At 34.6% G+C, this 21,177-nt stretch overlaps 1 protein-coding gene and 1 long non-coding RNA gene across 3 annotated transcripts; both read left to right on the top strand.

The window, feature by feature from the left end:
• Positions 1-782: 782 nt before the first annotated feature.
• LOC128558552 (uncharacterized) lies at positions 783-12,530 on the top strand. Of its 2 annotated transcripts, none has more exons than XR_008371717.1 (3): positions 783-870; positions 7,107-7,294; positions 12,310-12,530. It is a non-coding gene; the product is annotated as an uncharacterized LOC128558552 (long non-coding RNA). The 2 variants fall into 2 exon arrangements; XR_008371716.1 differs by lacking the exon at positions 783-870 and adding an exon at positions 1,316-1,706.
• A 560-nt stretch (positions 12,531-13,090) lies between these two features.
• LOC128546098 (patched domain-containing protein 3-like) lies at positions 13,091-20,648 on the top strand. Its single transcript, XM_053547131.1, has 7 exons — positions 13,091-13,111; positions 13,430-13,589; positions 14,451-14,545; positions 15,421-15,599; positions 16,568-16,716; positions 17,109-17,309; positions 18,068-20,648. Exons 1-7 carry the CDS (start codon positions 13,091-13,093, stop codon positions 19,471-19,473), a joined length of 2,211 nt encoding a protein of 736 aa, XP_053403106.1. The 3' UTR covers positions 19,474-20,648.
• Positions 20,649-21,177: the final 529 nt, after the last annotated feature.

Below are 21,177 nucleotides of genomic sequence, written 5' to 3' on the forward strand. Positions count from 1 at the left end.
CGCTTACGCAGTAATAGTTGAATAAATCAGTTCCCTATATTACTTTTGAATAAAAGGCATAAAAATTAAAAACCCATAAGCTTAGCTCAATAGGGAGAGTGCAGATCTAGGGAGTTCGATCCTCAAGTGGGCCGTATGTTCTCCATGACGATTCGATAAAGTACACAACTGTGTCTGAAATCAGTCGTCTCCACCTCTAATTCATGTGGGGAAGTTGGCAGTTACATGCGGAGAACAGATCTATACTAGTACAGAACCCGCCCTTTCGTAAGTACTGTTGAAAAACGGCGTTAAACCTAAAAGAAACAAACAAACAAAAAACAACAACAAAAAAAAACATAAAATTTTAAAGGCACATTCAATACATCTTATTCTAACTATAATATAAATTGTCTTTTTTTTACCTTTTGAAAGCATACTTGCCAACAACCCGAAGCTACGTATTAATAAGTGTATAATATTTAAAAATTGATACATGTAGTTGGTAAAACTTAATTCCTAATTATACATTATTTTATTCATATATGTACTTTCTTGTTTGCATTTTAATAATGATAATCCATGTAATTACGGACGTAAATTAACAGATCTATATTCACGTCTTTGATGTTATTCGTGTATATTCCAGTCGCTCTATATTTAGCTATTCAAGCTTAGAGATTGAATACAAATACTAAAGTATTGAAAATATTTAGCCATTAACAAGCCGGTCTTTTTCAAGTACGAAAAAAGTGCGAAACTGGTTTAAAATACCTTGCTGATTTAACTTGGATATATGATACATAGCTATGCACTTTCAGTTCATGGTTTTTGTATTGCTCCATGGGAATAATTTCACCATGACAATTATTTGTGAATTCATTTCCGCAGGTATATTTACATTTATCTTTGTTCTTTACTAACTATAATTTTCATTTTTCTAAGATATACCAAAGAGCTATAGAAATAAATGTATTCATACTTCTTTGGATACACGAACTCGATATTTAATCTGGTACGATAGCCAGACGTGTAAATGAGTTGGTTGTAATCAATAAATTCCTTAATAAAGAATTAATCATCCCGCGGGTTATAATAATTTAACGTGATTCTCATGTAAAAAATGGTATTTTCTTTCTTTTTTTAAAAACATTTAAAAGACAAACACCCGGAAGTAATAGAAATAAAGTTAAAATACACATGCATTACTCTTTGTATACAACTATCGTAGACCACATTCATTAAGCAATGTATACTGGTTCAGTATTGATTTAATTTAAGTATGTACATGTTGTCAGACTGTCTAGATCAGTTGATAGGATCAGCGAATCCAGACAAAATGTAGCTTAGAACAATACCAATTCTACTTAAGACATGCCGGTCGGTCTATTTATCCTTGGTTGTGACTTAATAACATCCGGTGTCATTTTAGTTCGCACCGCGTTATGAGCAAGAACGTCACACACAGACAGACTTTGAGCCCTGCGGTCTGAATGCGAATCATATGAAAATATTAGTCAATTGTAATTATTTTCTGATTTAACTTTTCAGTTTAATGTTTATCATAAATATTGTGTGAAACAGCTAAACACGAGGACATTCCTCTTTATTGTACATATTGATAAAATCCATTACAATGTGTACACGGTTTAAAAACACTTTCAGCCGGAAATGAAATAGTTTTATACATTCGAGGCCGTATTTCACCAGGAATTCGTATGTTGTAGGTAAGTACATACACGGTTCATTTTCTTTCCTTTTTGGTCCTTTAGGATCATAGAGTCTATTCAATATATCTGCATAATGGAGCTCTGTTTGTTCTTTCATTTTTCCAAATCTCCAAAGTCAAAATAAGGAAACTTGCAGAAAAATGAAAAGAAAAGTTGACACTCTTAAATTACGTTGTCAGAAGCTATTGAATCACAATAATAAACAGAACGTTCTCTTCATCGTTCAAACTGAGGGGAAAAGCTCATATTTTAAAGATGTACTTCTCTGTCGGAATCGGCAGATATAACGTTAAAGCTGCCATTTAACACAAATTTTGATTTAACTTCTGTGATATAGAGCACTTCTTTACAAAATGAATACCAATCACATGGTGTTAATTAAGGTGTAGCACTGTCGTGCTGTAAGTCCCGGGGATCAATTAAATTGCTATGGAGCCGTACAACTTGTTAAGGTATTGGACCCGTAATAGAGTACCTCCTTTTTGAAGAGTATTCAATTCCTACCATAAACCTTCTTTGACTGCAATTTTCCGGGGGGGGGGGGGGGGGGGGGGGGGGGGTTCAAGCCCCAATGGGACCAAATTTTTTTTTCTCCATATTTTCCTTTTTCTAGTAAGTTTTTCCTTCTTTCAAGACTTATTATCGATGTATTGTACTTTGCCTTCATTCTTTAGATTACATATTGTGGAAGAAATGCAGGTAGGTTTTACTTCTACCCAAAGTTTATTTTGAATGAAGTGAGCAAAATTCAAAACAGACCCACAGGATTCGACCATAATTTTTCAGTGTTGGAGTTAGAAGTCTGCCTCATTAAATATGTTTACTTGATGCACCCTAGAAACAAAATGATTTTTACAGTTTTATTTTGTGTTTTATAATTGTGTAACAATAGTTTGATGTTTCTTTTATCAAAAAAATGCTGTAATGAATTCTCTGCAAACGTTTTAGATAGTGGCCATCACATTGAAATTTGTCTCTACTAGAGCTTGAGGAAATTCGATAAATTATACAAAAATTACAAAAAAAAACAAACAAATAAAAAACGGCACGGTAAAAGTTGTTTAAAATTTGCAACACAGTGCGAAACATGGTCGACTTTATGAATATACCAAGCAAATGCCATTTTTTCAACATCACTATTAGGGGTCCAATACCTTAAAAGTATATCTTATGTAAAATGTCAATAAGAATGAAGACAAAGCACTACACGAATCAAACGATGATAATGGATTACCGCTTATGACCGAATCTGTTAATTTTGCTTGACTGCTTTCACTTCGCAGGGATCATCTTGTAGATATGTTATTCATTATTTAAATGTTCGTTTTTATGTTCACCATTTTCGCATTTTCCTGCTTATAACGCGAAGCCAATATAAATCGTGTACATTAATTAATCTTATTGCTGAGTTGCAATGAGATCATCATGTGTGTCACTCAGGCAGAAAACCACGTTATAATGGTACCATCACGAAAGACCAGGGCGACAGGAGATTAAGGAAGTTTCTAGGACTGCTGGCCGGCACGCGAGATCTGAGTGACAGGTTATGTTATAACTAAGATAGAACCTGTACTGGTTCTTCCTAGGAAAGACGGCTTCACGTTTATCGGTGCTATACACCAGGCACGTTAAAGAACCAAGATTGCCTATTCTCAAAGAGCTATAGGCTAAGTTAGCCGGGCAGGCCTGTATCTAAAAAGGATTTCTCTCTATCTGTGGTGGGAGTTTTATCTCACTCTGTCCCTCTGGCAAGATCGCACTGTGTCTGTACTAGTAGAGGGTGAATTTCGCGCCCTGTGTGGCTGCGTTTAATGCGCCTTTGAACGTGTTGTTTTATAAAAAGGGCGCTATATAAATCTGGTATAATAATAATAATAATAGCAAAGGAAGTGTCTGTAAGGCCGTGATTCAAACCACGTGTAAATTTTGCCATCTGATTCATCTAGTAGTTTTGAAATATATCAGTTGGTAAATGAACGAGATAGCGTACCTACAAAGCTGCATATAGAAGCTTGCCAAATTTAAATTAGAAGTAAAATGCAATAAATGTATAGTTTAAGACGTGTATTCAATAATAAGTTATAGATACAAATATGTACAAATAGATAAATAACTATTCAGTTGAGAATGTTTAGTTTCATGTTAGAATCAAAACCAAATTAATGTAAATAGTACGTAAACGAAATCTTCAAAGTACCTTCTACATACCTTCTACATATTCCAGCTTTGTGCACTACATCGTTTTACTTATCTCAGTTATCTGTGTATATATTTATCTCAGTTTTACAAGAGACGTTTTCGTTAAAAACTATGTGAACTTGCTTCAATACACCATGTCTGTCAGGACATAGTTCCTGTTTTTGGGGGCAGTGCCCCCAGATTTAACAAACCGTCTTTCAATTTTCTTGTCGAGTTTATGACCAACCTGACAACACAAAGAAAACAAGTTCCATCGTATTTACCAAACGTAACTTTACTATTGCATTTTGCAGTTATATTTTTGATCCAGATATGATTAAATAGATCTGCACATTTTATATTAACAACAGTATCTGAAGAAAACTAAACTGCATTGTAAATGTAAATTATAATAGACCTACTTAATTTTAAGAATAATAAAGACGCTTAATTTTGTAGTCAGTTTGAATTTATGACTTATTTGGTTCGGGGGGAAATTGATTTGACAGTTTGATCTTTTATAATTATCATATTATCTAATCAAATAATCGGCAATAGATTTTTTCTTTCATTGTTTGAATTCGTAAAATCAACTATGATCAGATTACTTCTGTTTTACACCAACTATTAAGAACATTTTAAAGCTTAAAGGCATATTTATGTACTTGGTCGGACCGTCCTTATTCGTGATTGTATATTATGTATGATTATATATTTTGATCTCGAAATCAGTTGTAAATCGTTAATCAAAATGTCTTGTCCACACAAGTTGCATAAAAATTAATTGAATTTCAAATAGTTACTAAAATTTAATACACAATTGCACGATGCATATCGATATCGGCGGACTCCTTGCGAAATATGCTTTATCGGCGGTTTCTTGCGTCGGCACCGGCGATTCTTTGCTATAAACAGGTTAGCAGTTATAAAAAGTCAAATATACACACCAAATTAATTAAGCTATAATGTTTCCAGATAGTCATTAGCATAGAGCCTCTCTGAGCGTAATGCAGAGAGCCTGCCTGTGTATCAAAAAAAAAAAAAACAACAAAAGAAAAAAAAAACTGGTATGCAAAGAGACCGCATACCGAAAGTAAGGGGTTTTGAAAAATCCCATTTACATTTCGGCCTATTTGTATTTATTATTTGGAAGAATATTGATAAATGAATACAAATAGTGCGCTTGATATGTATGATATCAAAGTAAAAACTGGTTAAAGACTTTGGGAAAAGTCGGGCTAGTGTTTCATGTCAGTACACCATCAACAAATTTCATCAAGTTAGCGAGCAAGACCGCTGATAATTAAAAAGTAAACACTACAAAACATAGAAAAGACATTCTAATGTTCCGTGCTCATCTTATTTTTGAGCAGCATACCTATGATCATGGATGGCAGCTCATTTTTCGCCTCCCATACCAACCTGGGCAGTGTTTATAGCAAAGAATAGCCGGTGCCGACGCAAAGAAACCGCCGATATAGCAGATTTCGCAAAGTCCGTCGATATGGATATGCACTGTGAATTGGAGAGAGCATCCTGAATATACATGTCATCTAGGGAAGGTTTGTATCCATGGAGATGTTGTCAAAAGTTATGGCATCAGAATCTTGCGGGCATGCTGTAATTTCAATAGCAACCACCACGCCACCGCAAATCAGGGAAGATATTTTTTTACTTTTTCCAGAAATCCGACCTCACTATATAGGGCCAATAGAAACGCGCTTATTCTGGAAAAGTTTCCCAAACTGAACATGTGCCCGATTCTTTAGTCTAAAGATCAGAACATTATGTATATTACGTGCTTAACATATAATGTTCGGGAAATCCTTGAAAAAAGACCGAAGAAAAAATTCATTCCCAGATTTTTCTATCAAAAACGCCATATACGTTGATCAAACTGGTATTTATCTGCAGGAAAATTATCGTTTAACGTAAAGACTGCGCTAAATACTGTTATAATTGCGCGTACATATACGTATTTTATCATTTTTCAGACCGAGATATTTTTGCTACGGGAGGTAATCCGCCATTCCGCGATGATAACTTGCCGCAGGTGCCCGTTATATTTTGGCCTCATTTTCTTGGTAATTATCCCTGCAGATGTACATTTATGTTACCAGTTTAATGTATTTCATCTATCTGAGGGTGCACATGGTTTCTGATGGTGATATTCGAAGGCAGAACCACCAGAAATCTTGTTCTTTTTCCACGGGCGTTTCGTATCCTAATTTACTCGAACCTAACTGTATACACCAGTTCGGTAGGTTCATTGATATGACGAATCACGGTTTTCATAGTGTTTAATGTATTTCTTATATTATGATATTGATAGTTTGAAATACAGATCTATATTAAATAACCTAAAATTGAAACAGACAATGTTATTTAGATCAACAAACATAACAAACAATATGAATAATAATATCATCATGTGTCATGTATGTTTTTAAGAAAACAGTTACTGAATTTTAGCAATAGTTGGAATGGAAAAAGGTAGATCTGTAAAAAAAAAATTTACAGGTGTTTGTGTGTTAACTTATGACGACTTCTTATTAAATTGATGCTTATTTGTAACAACAAACATTCCTGACTTTTTTAATTGATAAGTATTTTACACTTTAGAAGACATAGCCTATTTTTTTTCAATGTCAGTTCAAGGAAATCCTGTTCCTTTACTCTTTCACATAGTGGAATATTTTGACTTTCTTTCCAAATTTTCATAAAGTGTTACAAAATTTGCCTGTTTTTGTTAGATTGTCAAGACCACATGATGTCAGGACATAGAGAGCAAACAGAAGTATTGAAGAAATTGAAATACATTGTATAGCTTTATCTTTTTCATTTTATCAAACCTGGCAATGAAAGGTTTTTGTTTGTCAATGAACAACTGAAATTGAACAGGACTAGAATTTTTAATCTTTACCTTTTGAACAAAATATAGAAGTGTATTGAACACAAAGTTAATAAATTTTATTGTTGTGCACTGTAAAAGTTGTGACCACTCCATTTCTTGCCACACACAAGTGCATTACATAATGCCTGCATGTACTTCCCTGACATGAATGGGTTACATCAAGTCTTGAAACTGCAAAGCACTGCCCCCATCAGTCCTCTCAGTACTTTGATTAAAGTATTTATGGTATAAGATTCAATAGCTGCAGTACCATTTTTCATTTATGTTACTACATGTGTTCCATCGTTGCTAGTTTTCTTTTATAGAATGAAGTGTAGCAGTGTATATCAGTGTGTGGAAAGAAAGATTGGAGGAATCTTTGCTAAGTATGGCCGATTTGTCGCTGCGCATGCGTGGAAAATTCTTATTGTTTCCATTCTTGTCAATGGAGGGCTTGGAATCGGAATGATGAAGATGGAATTAGACAATGACGCGTCTAATTACCTCCCTTCAGGTAAAGTTATTATTAATAGAAACCTCGATAGAGGTACAACATATCGACTCTTTTTTTACCCAATAAATCTATCCCACAAAGAGCCCAGTCTGGTATCCTGTTAATAAGTCGTTTACACCAAGTAACATATTTAGCATTTTGTTATCAGAAAAAATGACTCAAATAAGCGTGCTTTTAATATCAATATTATCATGTTTGCGCCTAAGTTAACAGTTAATTTAATTATTGTGAACTGAGTTACCTTCGCGATTGTTTGCGCGAATGTTCTATTTTCACTCATATTCGCGAATGTTCTATTTTCACTCGTTTTCTTTTTTACCTGTATTTGCGATTGCTTTATTTTCACTAATAGTCGCGAACAGAATGACTTGTGCAGTCAAAACAAGCAGTATTTTTTTTTCAAACAGTACAGCTAGGCGCAAACTGTGCATTCTGAAAAGCTTGTGTATTGCTAATGTCTGTCAAATAACGGGTTATTCTAATATGCTTGTTTCTGTTATAACATGCTTACGCTTAAATGACGCCACGTTAAGGTGCGATGGTGTCAATGTTTTTGTTGCGACCAAGAAAGAGCACTACTATATTTTTCTACTCTCTTAGATAAAGGGCATATTTAAATCGAAATAATATATAGAAAAAAACGTGTTTTACTTAAATTAATACACTTAAAATAGAATAATTCACTTGGGCTACGTCCTCATGAAATTATTCCGCGGACATTTAACCTCTCCGTGTACTAATATTGTTAAAACGCGAATTTTCTATACATTATTTCTTAAACAGTAACGCGAAAACTAGCAAATCTACAGTCTTATCACAATTTGCATAAATATTTGTACTTCACTGCCTTCCGACACACACGAAAAGGCAATAAAATAATTCAAACAAATAATCAAATATTTATGAAAGTAATAAAGCTTTTGTTCGATCCACTTTTATATAATTCATTGTCAAGTGTATTGGCGGAAAGTTATTTATACTGCGATAACAAGCCGGTGCATTTCTGAAAATGACTGTATGACGCATTTTATATCTCTTCGTAGAAAATCATGTTCTAGTCATTTAGATATAATTAAAATTTCCTACGCACACTTTATATGTTGCTATTACTAAGCATATCTTTGAAATTCAGCCCATTTTCAGAACAAAATCTTAACTACGTTACCACATGTATACGTTTATTTTTCGTACCTGATAAAACACATTTTACAGGTTACAAAAATACATATTTTCTGAATTATTATAAACGTAACAAGTATTCTTATATAAAACAGTTGACAACAGCTGAAAGCATTTTTATTATCAATACTTGCTTAAATTTAAACAAAATTGACGAGTGTCATCATATTTTGACATAGCATTATTTTTTAAGTATACACAAAATACACAATTGATCGGAAGGACCTTTATGTTGTATAGATAAATCTTTGATAAAATATATGGAAAATGTAATGTAATTGAGCAATGTTGTAAGAGTATAAACTATTTTAATGAACTAGTAAAATAATGACAGTTTGAACTTTATGCATGAACCCCTAACTGAAACAATATATCTGAGATTTTCAGGGAAAGTTATATGCATTTTTTAAGAGGATGCCTCGCTCGTGTACACATATAGGGTAAAATGGAGTAACTGGGACATATCAATGTCTATATTAGACTATCAAAAAGTATAGGTTCGCCGGATTTAAAGGGGGTAGGGGTGGGGTGAGGTTGTCGGGGTTCCAGGACCGTTTCCCTCCAATTATTTAATGAATACGCCCATTAGACAGTAACTTCAATTTGATCATGTAAACATGGTAACAGGTAGAAAGTATTCAGAAATTGTACCCGAGTTAAGTTACCATAGATAGATAATGACAAAGCCCGTATCAGGGTGGTTGGCGTATTTTGTGATTTTCTGTTTTCAGAAAAATGTTAGTTTCAGTTCAAAATGGCGATATTTGTTTACTTTTTGACACACCATTGGACACATTTTCAGACGCAAAAAAATGTAACCATGAATGAAAATGCGATTTTTGTACAAAACAAAATCTTTATAGGATATTTATGGTTTTGGATGAATACATGGGTGAAAATGAGAGCGGAGGGCACCATCATAATTCAAGACAATAAACATAACATATAGAAACGAAATGCACAAAAAAGAAGTTGAAATTAGGGATTCCGCCTGGAACGGTCTGAAACAAATAATGTAAAGGAATCTGGAGTTATAAACACGTCTGAGTGATGCCATACTCGCACTTTCTTTAGCAACTTATACAAGGCATAGCAAATTGGAATAAGTCCCTGCTGAGAAGTGCTCTAACATTAGTGACAGAATACCAGACGGTATCAAGTAAAACATATAAATAGGGTATGTCCGAGGTATCGGTTTACCAATGTACTCAACAACTTGTCTAAAGTCTTAAAACCAAGAGTCTAACTTTAAAGGGCATGGCTAGGCAAGTAAAACATATTTCCACTTCATCTCGTCCATCATATTGTTTTGGATTGTTTTAATTTTTGTTTAGTAACTGGCTTCGTCCAATGTCACATTAAAATTGCACGACAATAGTTCCATTCATCTAAAATTTACCTTTAAACAAACCCATCTCAATTCCGTTAATGTATCTCCCCAATAACTTTACCACTTAGGTGCTGTACCTTACAGAAAATGTGTTTCCTTCTAGGGGATAAGTTTCTGTGTAAACTCTGGCGATATTAGAAAAGCAATTATCAAGGAATTACGATCAAATAAATAAGGCTGCTTGCACTGAAACAGTTATCAGTACTTTTTTCACGCCTGTGACAATGACTTTAATGATCCTGGGGAAACTTTCTCTTAATTACCAAGGACAGTATCCATCTGAAGTCTGGTATTTTTATAATTTGCTTGGTTTCATTTTATGTTTCCAAAGCATTTTGTGAAAACGAGGACCAATGTAAAATTTTAACCTAAAATAGCGTTGAATACTGTAAAAACTTGAAACAGTATGACAGTATCTGATCGCAGTGACCTTAATCATTGAGGTGGTGTCTGGTACTAAACCGAAAGATTTCTCTTAGCCCCTCTTAAGATATTCTGCAAATTATATAGAGAGAGAGAGACAGTTCCTTTGATAATCACTGCTGTATGATCATAATCCAGTACTGTATGTTTTTTTTTCTCATTTAAAGAGAAAAGAAATATAAATTTTGTAAAACTTTAATCAAACCTACGAATACATGAAAAGAACAAATTTCTACTGATAGTAGCAACACTGTTGATCAAGCGTTAAAGTTTTGTGCAGACTGTAAGATGGTACTATACATGCGAAGGCTGACTTGCTAATGGAATTAACTTGTTAAAGGAAATAGCAGATTTAGCCTAACGATCTGTTGCTCAAACATTGGTATGTAAAATTGACACTAACTGAAATCTTCCATTAGTTTTAATTTGTCTCAGCTGAAAATAAAGTACTAAGGATCAAAAGATTAAAACAAATATTGGTCCCCATCATAAACAATTCTTTGAACGGAAAGGAAGAATATGTTATTGCTTTTCTAAATAGAACATAGATAGGTGTGGCCAAGAAAATACGACTAATAAGGTAGCGTGACGTCATGAACCCTTTCTGTATGTCATGCGCTACCCCTGGAGACAATAAGTAATTATCTTGATCTTCAATATAGGAATTGAATTATAAGAAAAGGATAGGATAAAGAAAAAACTAATATCAATATTGCTGCCTTCACTAGCATCGTTAAATACCATAATAGACTTAATATTTTATAAACAACACTTTCAAAAGTTCAAACGCCAAGGTGTATTAGTTTGTAGACTTCTAAAAGACAATTAATCAGAACAATAAAACCGTCGTGTATATAACATCAGACAACAAAATATTGCTCGTATCAGGATATTTTGCAAGGGGAGGTTTTAGAAGCATCACAGGAATATCTTTAATATTGTTATGTATTCGTCCAAAAATATAAACATTCTGTAAAGTGTTTAATATGTACCGAAATTGCATTTTTATTCACGGTTACGATTTTTTACGTCAGTTTGAACTAACACTGTAGCTTTAATTATTTTTTTTACAAACAAAAATAAAGATATCCTACTAAAAACCGAGTAAAATAATTTATATGGCCACCGGCTGGGCGTTATCGTTTGAAAGTTCGAAGATTATAAAGTCACTTACCACTGAAAATGTGTCCACTTGTATGTCAAAAAGTAAATATCGCCATTTGGAACTGCAACCAACATTTTTTTTCTCGCATAAAAACAGCAAATCACAAACACGTCCACCCCTGCGCAGCTTTCTTGACCTTCTTTCCTTTTTTATTTCATTCAGGTGTGTTAAGATGAAAATGAATTGGAAGGTTGAAGGTTCAGTTATATATAACATTGTAGGTACTGTCTATTGGAGCGTGTCTACCTCCTTCCAGCATTGACCTCATCCAAATATGAAATAATTGGAATTTCGTCATTAACGACAGTATCCCACTTCCCCTAATAATTTGAGTAAGAGGAAAACTTATGAAAAGGCACATTCTAAATATAGTATAGTTTAAAAAAAAAACAACAACAAATGTAAGTTTATCTAATAGTAATGATATGCCTACAGTTTTGCAACTTTTCACATAAAACAATGTTGTTTTTTTTTATTGACTGGCAAGCATTCAATATGAAAATGTTTCATTATATATCAGACAATAAAGTTTGAAGTTTTATCTCAATTGCTTCGCTCATTAACCCAGTAAGCGATGCTGAATGTAGACAGGTCGTATAGCACAAACTATGGACCGACGATTTATAACAGGAGTCATGTAGTGTGATTGAGCCGTGCCATGGGAAAACCAACATAGTGGCTTTGCGACCAGCATGGATCCAGACCGCATCCACGCAGTCTGGTCAGGATCCATGCTGTTCGCTAACGGTTTCTCTAGTTGCTATAGGCTTTGAAAGCGAACAGCATGGATCCATGCTGGTCGCAAAGCCACTATGTTGGTTTTCTCATGGCGCGGCTCATGTCTTTTTTTTCATTTAGGAACACAAGCGGAAGAAGATGAAAAAAGAATCGAAGGATTATTTCCGGATCTTGATTATTCAAATTTTGATTCGCTTCGACTCATATATGGTGGTCCGTGGGTGCGGCTGATAGTCAGAAGTAAAAGTGGTAATTTGTTGATCAGACAGATGTTAGAACAGGTCCAATCGCTGACAAATGTCATACAAAATATCACCGCAGATGACGGATATGGACAGACCGTTACGGTAATTTTGGTTATTGTTGGTCATTCTTAGAGCAAGAGTGTTTTAAAGTCATTTATATTTTCACAGTTTAACCTCAACATTTGTGGAAGCTTTGTGACAAACAATAAATTAGTTCGAGGGCTTCGGATTAGTCCTTTTAGAGATGACGTCAAAAATCCTTTGACGCGAGGGATGTAGTTCGGGTCGAGAGCTAGTAGTTTTGACTGTTCAATAACTGCTTTATAACATTACAAGAGAAATTAATTTCAAAGATTTGTACTCTTGATTTAGCCCAACAAATCTGTGTTGAACTATAACCCGATAAATAGCTCAAACTATAGACCGGAGGTATATATATAAACCCTGAAGCGCCTGGTTTGTTGGAACATTCTTTTATATATGATCCCTGATCGTTCCAAGATCCCTACAAAAGAATGTTCCAAGATCCCAGGTAAATATAACAGTACCCTACGGAATGAATAGAATTGCGTTCCAACATACCAGGTATAGTAAGGATATAAAGTAACGTAATAAGTTGAAATGGGGAACCGATGTATTAACTCTTGTCGGACGTAATGTCGAGAGACTCAGTTGAGGTTTGTCTCTACCATTTTAATTTCATATATATTCTTCCTAAGTCTTGTTAAGTTTCAGTTACAATGTGCTTTAATTCCAATGGACCAGTCGCTATTGTTCCTCATTTATGTTTGACTCGTGCAAAAATAAAGAAAATATCAAGTTAAAATTGTTAATATAATCAATTAGTGTAATTCATTTAAACAATTTTGCAATGCTTTTTCAAGCCTATTGTTTCTTTAGAATCCCAGCTACCAGTACTCTGCCTACAAGTTATTAAAATACGTCTGTGTTAGATTATAATTCATTTGGTATTGAACCATTTTTTTTTGTTTCAGCTTACAGACGTATGTGCTAAGATAAATGGGCATTGTGCAGTTGGTGGTCAGTTGTTTGTAGAAGAGGAGTTCCTCTCAGCAGTAGATATAGACAATGTTACCTACCCAGAATTCAACACATCCACCAGAGGAATGGTGTATTATGCACCTAGATTAGGAGGTAAACTCACTATCGATAGACACTATTCTTTATTTTTATTGTTATCAATTTTAAAATTGTACCCGATTATGGAAGAATATAGGAATCAAAGTACGCTTCCCGGGCAGGAAGCCAGTATTGTTCGTTATGTGTGTGTTTCAGAGTCCGTGGCCCTCACAGGGTTCAAAAAAGGAACTCTTTGTCTGCACTGGTCGCAAAAGCAAAATCAGCAGGCTAAAGGTTAAAGACTGCTATAAAACAGGATCTCTGTCTTATTTTCAGTCTCTTCTTTTCAATGTTTGTGTGTTACAGAATAGCGATCATCACAATGTCAGTCTGATTTACTGCATTGTATACAGCAGTCACTGCTTCAGGGATCCGTGTCACACATCTTTGTAATATGCAGATTGTTTGTTTTTCAAAACCCTGTGATACCATTTCCCTATTTTCCTAAAGCAGGGAACATTGTATAAAATGCCGTTGAAGTTCTTGTTATAGAGGGTTACTCTTGGCAGAAAGTTACTATTAGCTGTAACTGTTCATATATAATAATAATTGATGATAGGTTAAATTTGTATTATCCCCACTAGTGGCCTATATCTTTTTATGGGTTTTATGCTCTAAATGATGAATTTTGTCAGTAGTGATATAAAGGCTTTGTCTCCTGTATGAAAACAAAACTACCGGTTTGAACATGAAACTGTTCGCATGCCTAACATGTTTTACCTGCAAAGGAGCTACAGAACACGCCATTTTAAACTTCTATGCAAAGACAAATTTTGTAAAGCTTTGAAATCTCGTGAACTTAAAAAGATGCTTTTTCTTACAAAAAAAAAACAACAAATAATATCAACAATACACAAAAATAAATACATATTACAGGAAAGATAGAACTCGATGCCAGTGGGAAATACTTAAAACGTATGGAGTTCATACGGCTAGAGATAATGATACCGTTTTGGGGCAGAGACGAATGGGTATGTACACTCAACCAGTTCTCTAACTGCCATCTGAATATGCAATTGTTATTTCAAATCAAGGTAATTAATCATAATAGCAAAGTTTTTACACTTTTCTGATGTACAAAGAAAAGGAAGTTTGAATTCATTAGCCATGACGTTCATATTGTCAATGTTTTGATTGTCCTTGATACCTTTGCTCGTCTTCGTATCGTTTTGTTACATGTATAACTTTTGGTCCTAATTAAGCCAATAAGTAAGGATAAATGGAAAGCATAGTATCGCTTTATTAATCTTACGGTAAGTTTTCCCAATTTTAATAGGATCGTGGCGCCGGCAAAAATGTGTAGCTGAAACATATAGTTTTCTCTAACAGGATACACACCCGCTCCCCAAAGAAAAAACGACGGCTTTAGATATATTTAGATAGAAGTGTACAAGATGACTCGGTCAGTTCCCAAAGTACTGTAAAATGGCATTGGTTTAAACAGATTTTACAAAGGACTGCATCATATCTCTAATCTATATATAGAGAGGGAGTTTCAAGGTGTTGAAGCAAAGTATTGCCATACGCAAAAGAACGAGTCTTTGGCTATTTGTCTTTTTCTGTGCCTGTTGATCTTAGATTTTTAAGGAACCCCGAACCCATATACTTCACAATGGCTTGTGATTAATCGTGTGGATCCTTGTTTGTGTTGAAACAAATAACAAAAACATGAAAGTATTCACCACCGTATTTTGGATCTTATCATAGCTGCAGAAGTATTTGAGTCTAACAAAAATATCAAAAACTGAAATACTTTTATTCGGCAAAGCCATGGTATACAAGTAGAAAAGAAGCGAAACTTGTTGCAGTAACATTGTATTGTTGATTTTTCCTATTTTATTGACAGATTGAGAAATTCAAAATTGAAATGGACATGTATACAAATCAGTATATAGATATAGCATACGGGTACTACGACTCTGTGAGCGAAGAATTGGAAAACAATTTGACCGGTGATATTTCATTATTTGCTGGAACAATGGGTTTGATGATAGTGTATGCTGTCATAGCAACGCTTTCCTCCAGGTTATTATTCATTTATCTTGTAATGTTCCACAGCTAGCTGCGAGCAATGACTTGATTAAATGCAGTAGCGTATACTTTACTAATTGCTTTCTCGAATTTATGCGAGTTGCTATTTTATCAAATTACAAGACATTTTTATTTTCCTTTTATCTTAAAATGACAAAAAAAAAAAAAAACAAAATGGAAAAAGTGCAATAAGAGAGTCATATTTCTATGCAGAGTCTTTATTTAGGCATGGAGGTAATATAGAGATAAGGAGAGCATTTTCGTTTAAAATATTTATTGGTTTTATTCATCAGTGTCTACGCCACTGGCACAATACCAGAGTCTAGTGAGAAAATGTCACTGCACATATTAATCATACATCTAGGTATCCGTACTGTCAGAACGGGTAACTATACGTACTTATTTCAATCGCACATTTCTCACCTAAAACGCGCATTTCGGTAAGTGGGTACTATGCATATTGAACAGTAGGGAAGTTCATCCAAGTTTTTCTGTAACGTTGACTACAGCATGAAAAATAAAATACGGGAACTTCTCTGCGATAAGACGTGTTGAGACAATGTGATTGGTGCATGATGAAAGATTTCCACTTATTCAATATGCATAGTACTCATTTACCGAAATGCGCATTTTAGATGAGAAATGCGCGATTTAAATGGACTAGTATATACCATGATTCTTGGTTCCTATAATACACGTAGGGATAAGGTATAGCATGTATAGTGGCACTTTCTTTCTGGTCTGGTGCTAGTGGTGTTAGCTGTGCCTGTATACTAGTATTTGCCGAAGAAGGCTTTAGTTTCTTGCGAATCCGTCTTTGCACAGTAATTGTAATATATCTAAAATCAGTCAGTTGTTGCAATGAACATGTTATGCAATTAGATTTAATAGAATGTACCATAATACGACTGTCATATTTCAACCAATGACAACTGTGTCCGCTGTGTCCAAATTACTTACAGGCTTACCGATCAGGTTGGACAGAGGATTTGGCTCGGGTTTGCTGGAATCCTGGCAGCTGGCTTGGCCATTGTTGGAAGTATCGGCCTGTGTTCCGCAGCTGGAATAAGCTTTGTTACAATTGTCGGAGTGGTTCCATTTCTTATTATTGGTAATATTAGAAGTTTTATTTCCTTCTTGGTTCGTTTTCTTTCTCTGCTATCAGCCCTACGTTAAATGATTTTTGCATTTAAGAAGCATTCGTCGGCTGTCGGTTTTCATTTAATCTTCGCCTATCAGTTCTAATTCTTCCGCCCGTTTCACGATATGTTTTCCTGAAACCATTTGGTACATTTTCCCTTTTCACATTTCTGAACTCATTTATGTTAATTGAAAGAGGGGTTAAATCTATCCTTTCATAATATTTTACAACCTTGATCAATAGGCATATAAATTAAATATGACTCCATTGTGAATGTAATTAATGTCACGTATTAATATATTTTTCTCGACGTATGTTTGTCATACGCTAAGAGTATCATTTTTTCTGCTTATTTTCTTCAGGAATCGGCATTGATGATATGTTTATACTATTGTCCGGTCTGTCAGAAGCACAAACAAAAACTACCGTAGAAGACAAAATGGCGGAGACTTTACGTATCTCCGGAGTTGGAGTCACGATTACATCCCTTACTGATCTCATTGCATTCATGTCTGGAGCCGGATCAAGCTTTGTCGCTGTTAAAAATTTCTGCATTTATACAGGTAACTTCATTTTAAAGTTCTTTCACAGGGTCTATAGTTAGACATTCTTATTCAGCAAAGTCATCATTTAATTCTATAAAGAGCTATGGTTGATATCTGGTATGTAAAACACGATTGAGAGAACATCAAAAATTTATGTTTTGTTGCAAAACAGGTGGTAAATCGGACTTCCGTCGTGTTTCGGCTTTATGTAAAACTTGTTTCTGACTGATCAATTACAGATTTATTCCTTTTCACAGATCACTTTTAGATATTCATTGTCGGTAATTTCTAAATCTGATGTTTTGACCTGGATTTCAAACCAAGATTGAGCTTCTAAGAACAAAATTTTTGTGAACATCCATTTCAAAATCAGTGATAATTTTATTACACTTTGTCATATATTTTGCATTGATGATTTTAAATTTATTTCTAATTTTCAACAGAAATTTAACTTCAGTAGATAGTGACAACCCCCTTTCGCGAAGCGCAACCTAGATTGATTAAAATGAATTTATTTTAATATTACAAGCCACAAATTAATGGCCTATTGGTTCAGATTATTAAAATATCTAAACATTTGTTAAGATGAAGGTTGAAGAAAATTATTATTTTGTTATCAAAAGTGATACACTGCTTTTCAAGTACGATCAGCATAAAGAGAGGTGAACAACTTTTTAAAAAGTCAATTAAACTTATACTTCTGATAGGGACCTGGCTCCACTATGTAATCCATTAATATGAACAGTTACGATGTTGCTATTATTGTCATATTTCAGGTGTTGCGGTGCTGTTCTGTTATCTGAACAACATAACCTTCTTTGCGGCATGTGTTGCAATCAATGAACGTCGTGTTGCTGGCAATCGACACTTTATGACTTGCAGAAAAATAAAGGACAAAGACGAGTTACGTGAAGAAAGAAAACCGAATCGTGTCGTGTTTTGCTGCGGTGGACGTGCACCTGTAAACAGAGAAGAAGCTGAAAGTTTTGTTGACAAACTTCCGCGTTGGTTGATTCCAAAAATTGTCTTATCGTGGCCTTGCAAAATGATAATTATCATTATCTTTATGCAATACATGGCCGCGGCTATATATGGGTGTGTCCACTTAAAACAAGGGATGCCTTTTACCCAGTTAGTGAGCGACGATTCGTATTTCTACAAATACTCTGACTGGGATGAGACACACTTTGCTCGACAAACGATTGTCACATTCGTCATTCCAAGCACTTACGATTATTCCGATGCCGATACTCAGTTAATGATCGACAAACTGATAGCAAGTGTCCATTCAAACAAGTATTTCGACAAAAGTTTTGAAGTCAGCTGGCTGAAATCTTACAAGCATTCTCAATACTATGATAATACATCAAGTTCTGCCTTTAATTCTGGTCTGCAAGACTTTATCAGCGACCCGCAATATGCCGTATTTTCAAATGACGTGGTCATTGATTATAACAATGCGAGCATTTCAGCATCTCGTGTGTACGTTCGTTCAAGCAATTTAGAAAATAGCCAAGAAGAAGGCAAAATGATGTTAGAGTCACGTGATATTGCAAATGCAGCTTCAATTGACTGTTTTGCTTATTCACCTGCGTTTATTGTTTCCGAACTGTATGTACGCATTTTGGGATTAACACTGCAGTCTGTTGGCATTGCTCTAGCGGCAGTTTTTGTTATCACCTGTATTTTCATGCCACACCCAGTATTGATAGTATTTGTCACTCTGGCTGTAGCATCAATTATGACAGGAGTTGTAGGTTTTTTGTTGTATTTGAATGTGTCATTAAGTGCAATATCTATGCTTATGTTGATAATGAGCATCGGGTTTTCTGTAGACTTTACTGCCCATATATGCCATGGTTACATGATTTCTGATGGGGAAACACGTGCTCTTCGGGTGGGACAAGCTATAGACAAAACAGGTGCACCAGTTTTTCACGGGGCAGTTTCGTCTCTTTTCGGTATATTGGTTCTTATCGGAGCAAAGTCGTACATTTTTAGATCATTTGCTGCAGTTATGTCTTTCGTTTTGCTTTTTGGCATTACGCATGCGTTGTTTCTACTTCCGGTGATATTGTCATGGTTTGGTCCAGGAAAAATGAATAAAGTGGACCGGAACTCGAAATTGAGAAGTATGACCAATATTGCTTACACTGTTGATAATAATGAAGAAAAGACTTAGTACTCGTACATTACAAAAGAATGAACATGGACTAATAGTTTTGACCCTTTTGTTAGACTTTGTGATTACGAGAAAATAAACATTCTGTAAAGCAGTCACTTAACAAATATTGAAGACTATATGATATAAGCATATATGCACTTTGCATCACTTTTGACCACCGTAATCACAAAGTTCTAGATTTTCAATTAAACCAAAATAAAAAAATAAAAAAATAATATCCAGACAGCTTGGGTAAACTCCTTTCGTTGACAGAAGAAGTAAGACGCAAAATAATAATCACTGAAACGGCGAATATTATCATTGGGAAACATTTCAAAGGCAGATTTACTTTTCCATATGCTGAAAGCTTAACACTTAAGCTGGCATCTGAATCTGATCATGAAGGGTAATGACCTGTATATCATCACTCGCATCATGTCGCATCGGTTTAAGTAGAACTTTATCAAACAGATGTATTAAATGAACTCTGTGATACCAAGGGACCAGAAATTGCACCTGCAGGGGAAAGACTAGAACTCGAATATTTGTGTCATGTTAACATATTACTAGTCAACTGTGGCATTTATGTGCTTAACGATTTCTTACCATGACAAATGTGTGACTGAGGAAAAACCGAAGATGTGTAAACTTCAGCAATTCAGTTCTGTCACTACGCAGTGTGTAGATTTGATTTGATGAGATTTATGAAAAAAGTACAATGTGCCTTATGTGTACCGCCACGTATGTAAGCCGATAGGTGTAACTGGGATAAAGAGTGTGATACAGATACTTCGCAGTTTTGGTAAGGGACACAACAATGAAGGAGCATTGGCAACATTTGTTTTTCTATTAGATGTGGTGAAAATGACTTACACACTGTTTGCTAGTTTATGATACATGTACGTCCAGAAAGAATATTTTTCAGACAGGAGCAATATACTAGTACTTTAGCAATAGATTTTCTCGCTATTAATCATTCAGAAATTATAGTTATCAAATTTTACACTATTTATTCTTACCTAAAATAAAAATGTCGGTACTAAGCTGTATGTAAAACATATCTAAAACTACTGGTATTGTTATCAAGAAAGCATCAAGCAATAGCGCACGTATCTCCAAGGCAACTTTAATTTATTTTGTTATGTTTTTGTTTCCATACTGGACATGCTGATACAAAAGGTTAATTTTATACAGTTTTTGAGTCGGCTAAACGCTTTCAAGCGTTTGACGAGTCCTTGCTATCGCCCGATTTCTCATTTTTATTTAATGGCCTCACAACACAGCGAAGTGATGTAGTTCCATTAGGTTGTCTCTAATTTCAAAGAGTTCATTGATCGAATGAAGTTCAGTTATGTCAGTCCTATTTGCTATGACCAATATACGATGTAATCTGTCAAATTTATGACTTGTAATTGTGCAATACTCGAATAAAGCCACGTATTTTCTTCCGCGGTAACTCATTAAGCATAAACACGCATAACGATTCTGCGGGATTTGGTAATACATTTGCGCATATGATTATGGTGACGAATTTTATGCCCTTTTGTCACAAAATAGCAAATATGATGTTCACAAATTCAAATAAAAACTGCATATTAAATTATTAGCCAAATTATCCATTTGTTACCCTGTCCGTTTCAAAAATTAATCTTTAAAATCGTTTGCGCAAATAACACATTTATTGCGCTGTGCATTTTATGAATTGCGCAGGCTTACCAAGCT

Source organism: Mercenaria mercenaria, chromosome 7 (assembly GCF_021730395.1).
Source record: "Mercenaria mercenaria strain notata chromosome 7, MADL_Memer_1, whole genome shotgun sequence".
Classification (NCBI taxonomy): domain Eukaryota; kingdom Metazoa; phylum Mollusca; class Bivalvia; order Venerida; family Veneridae; genus Mercenaria; species Mercenaria mercenaria.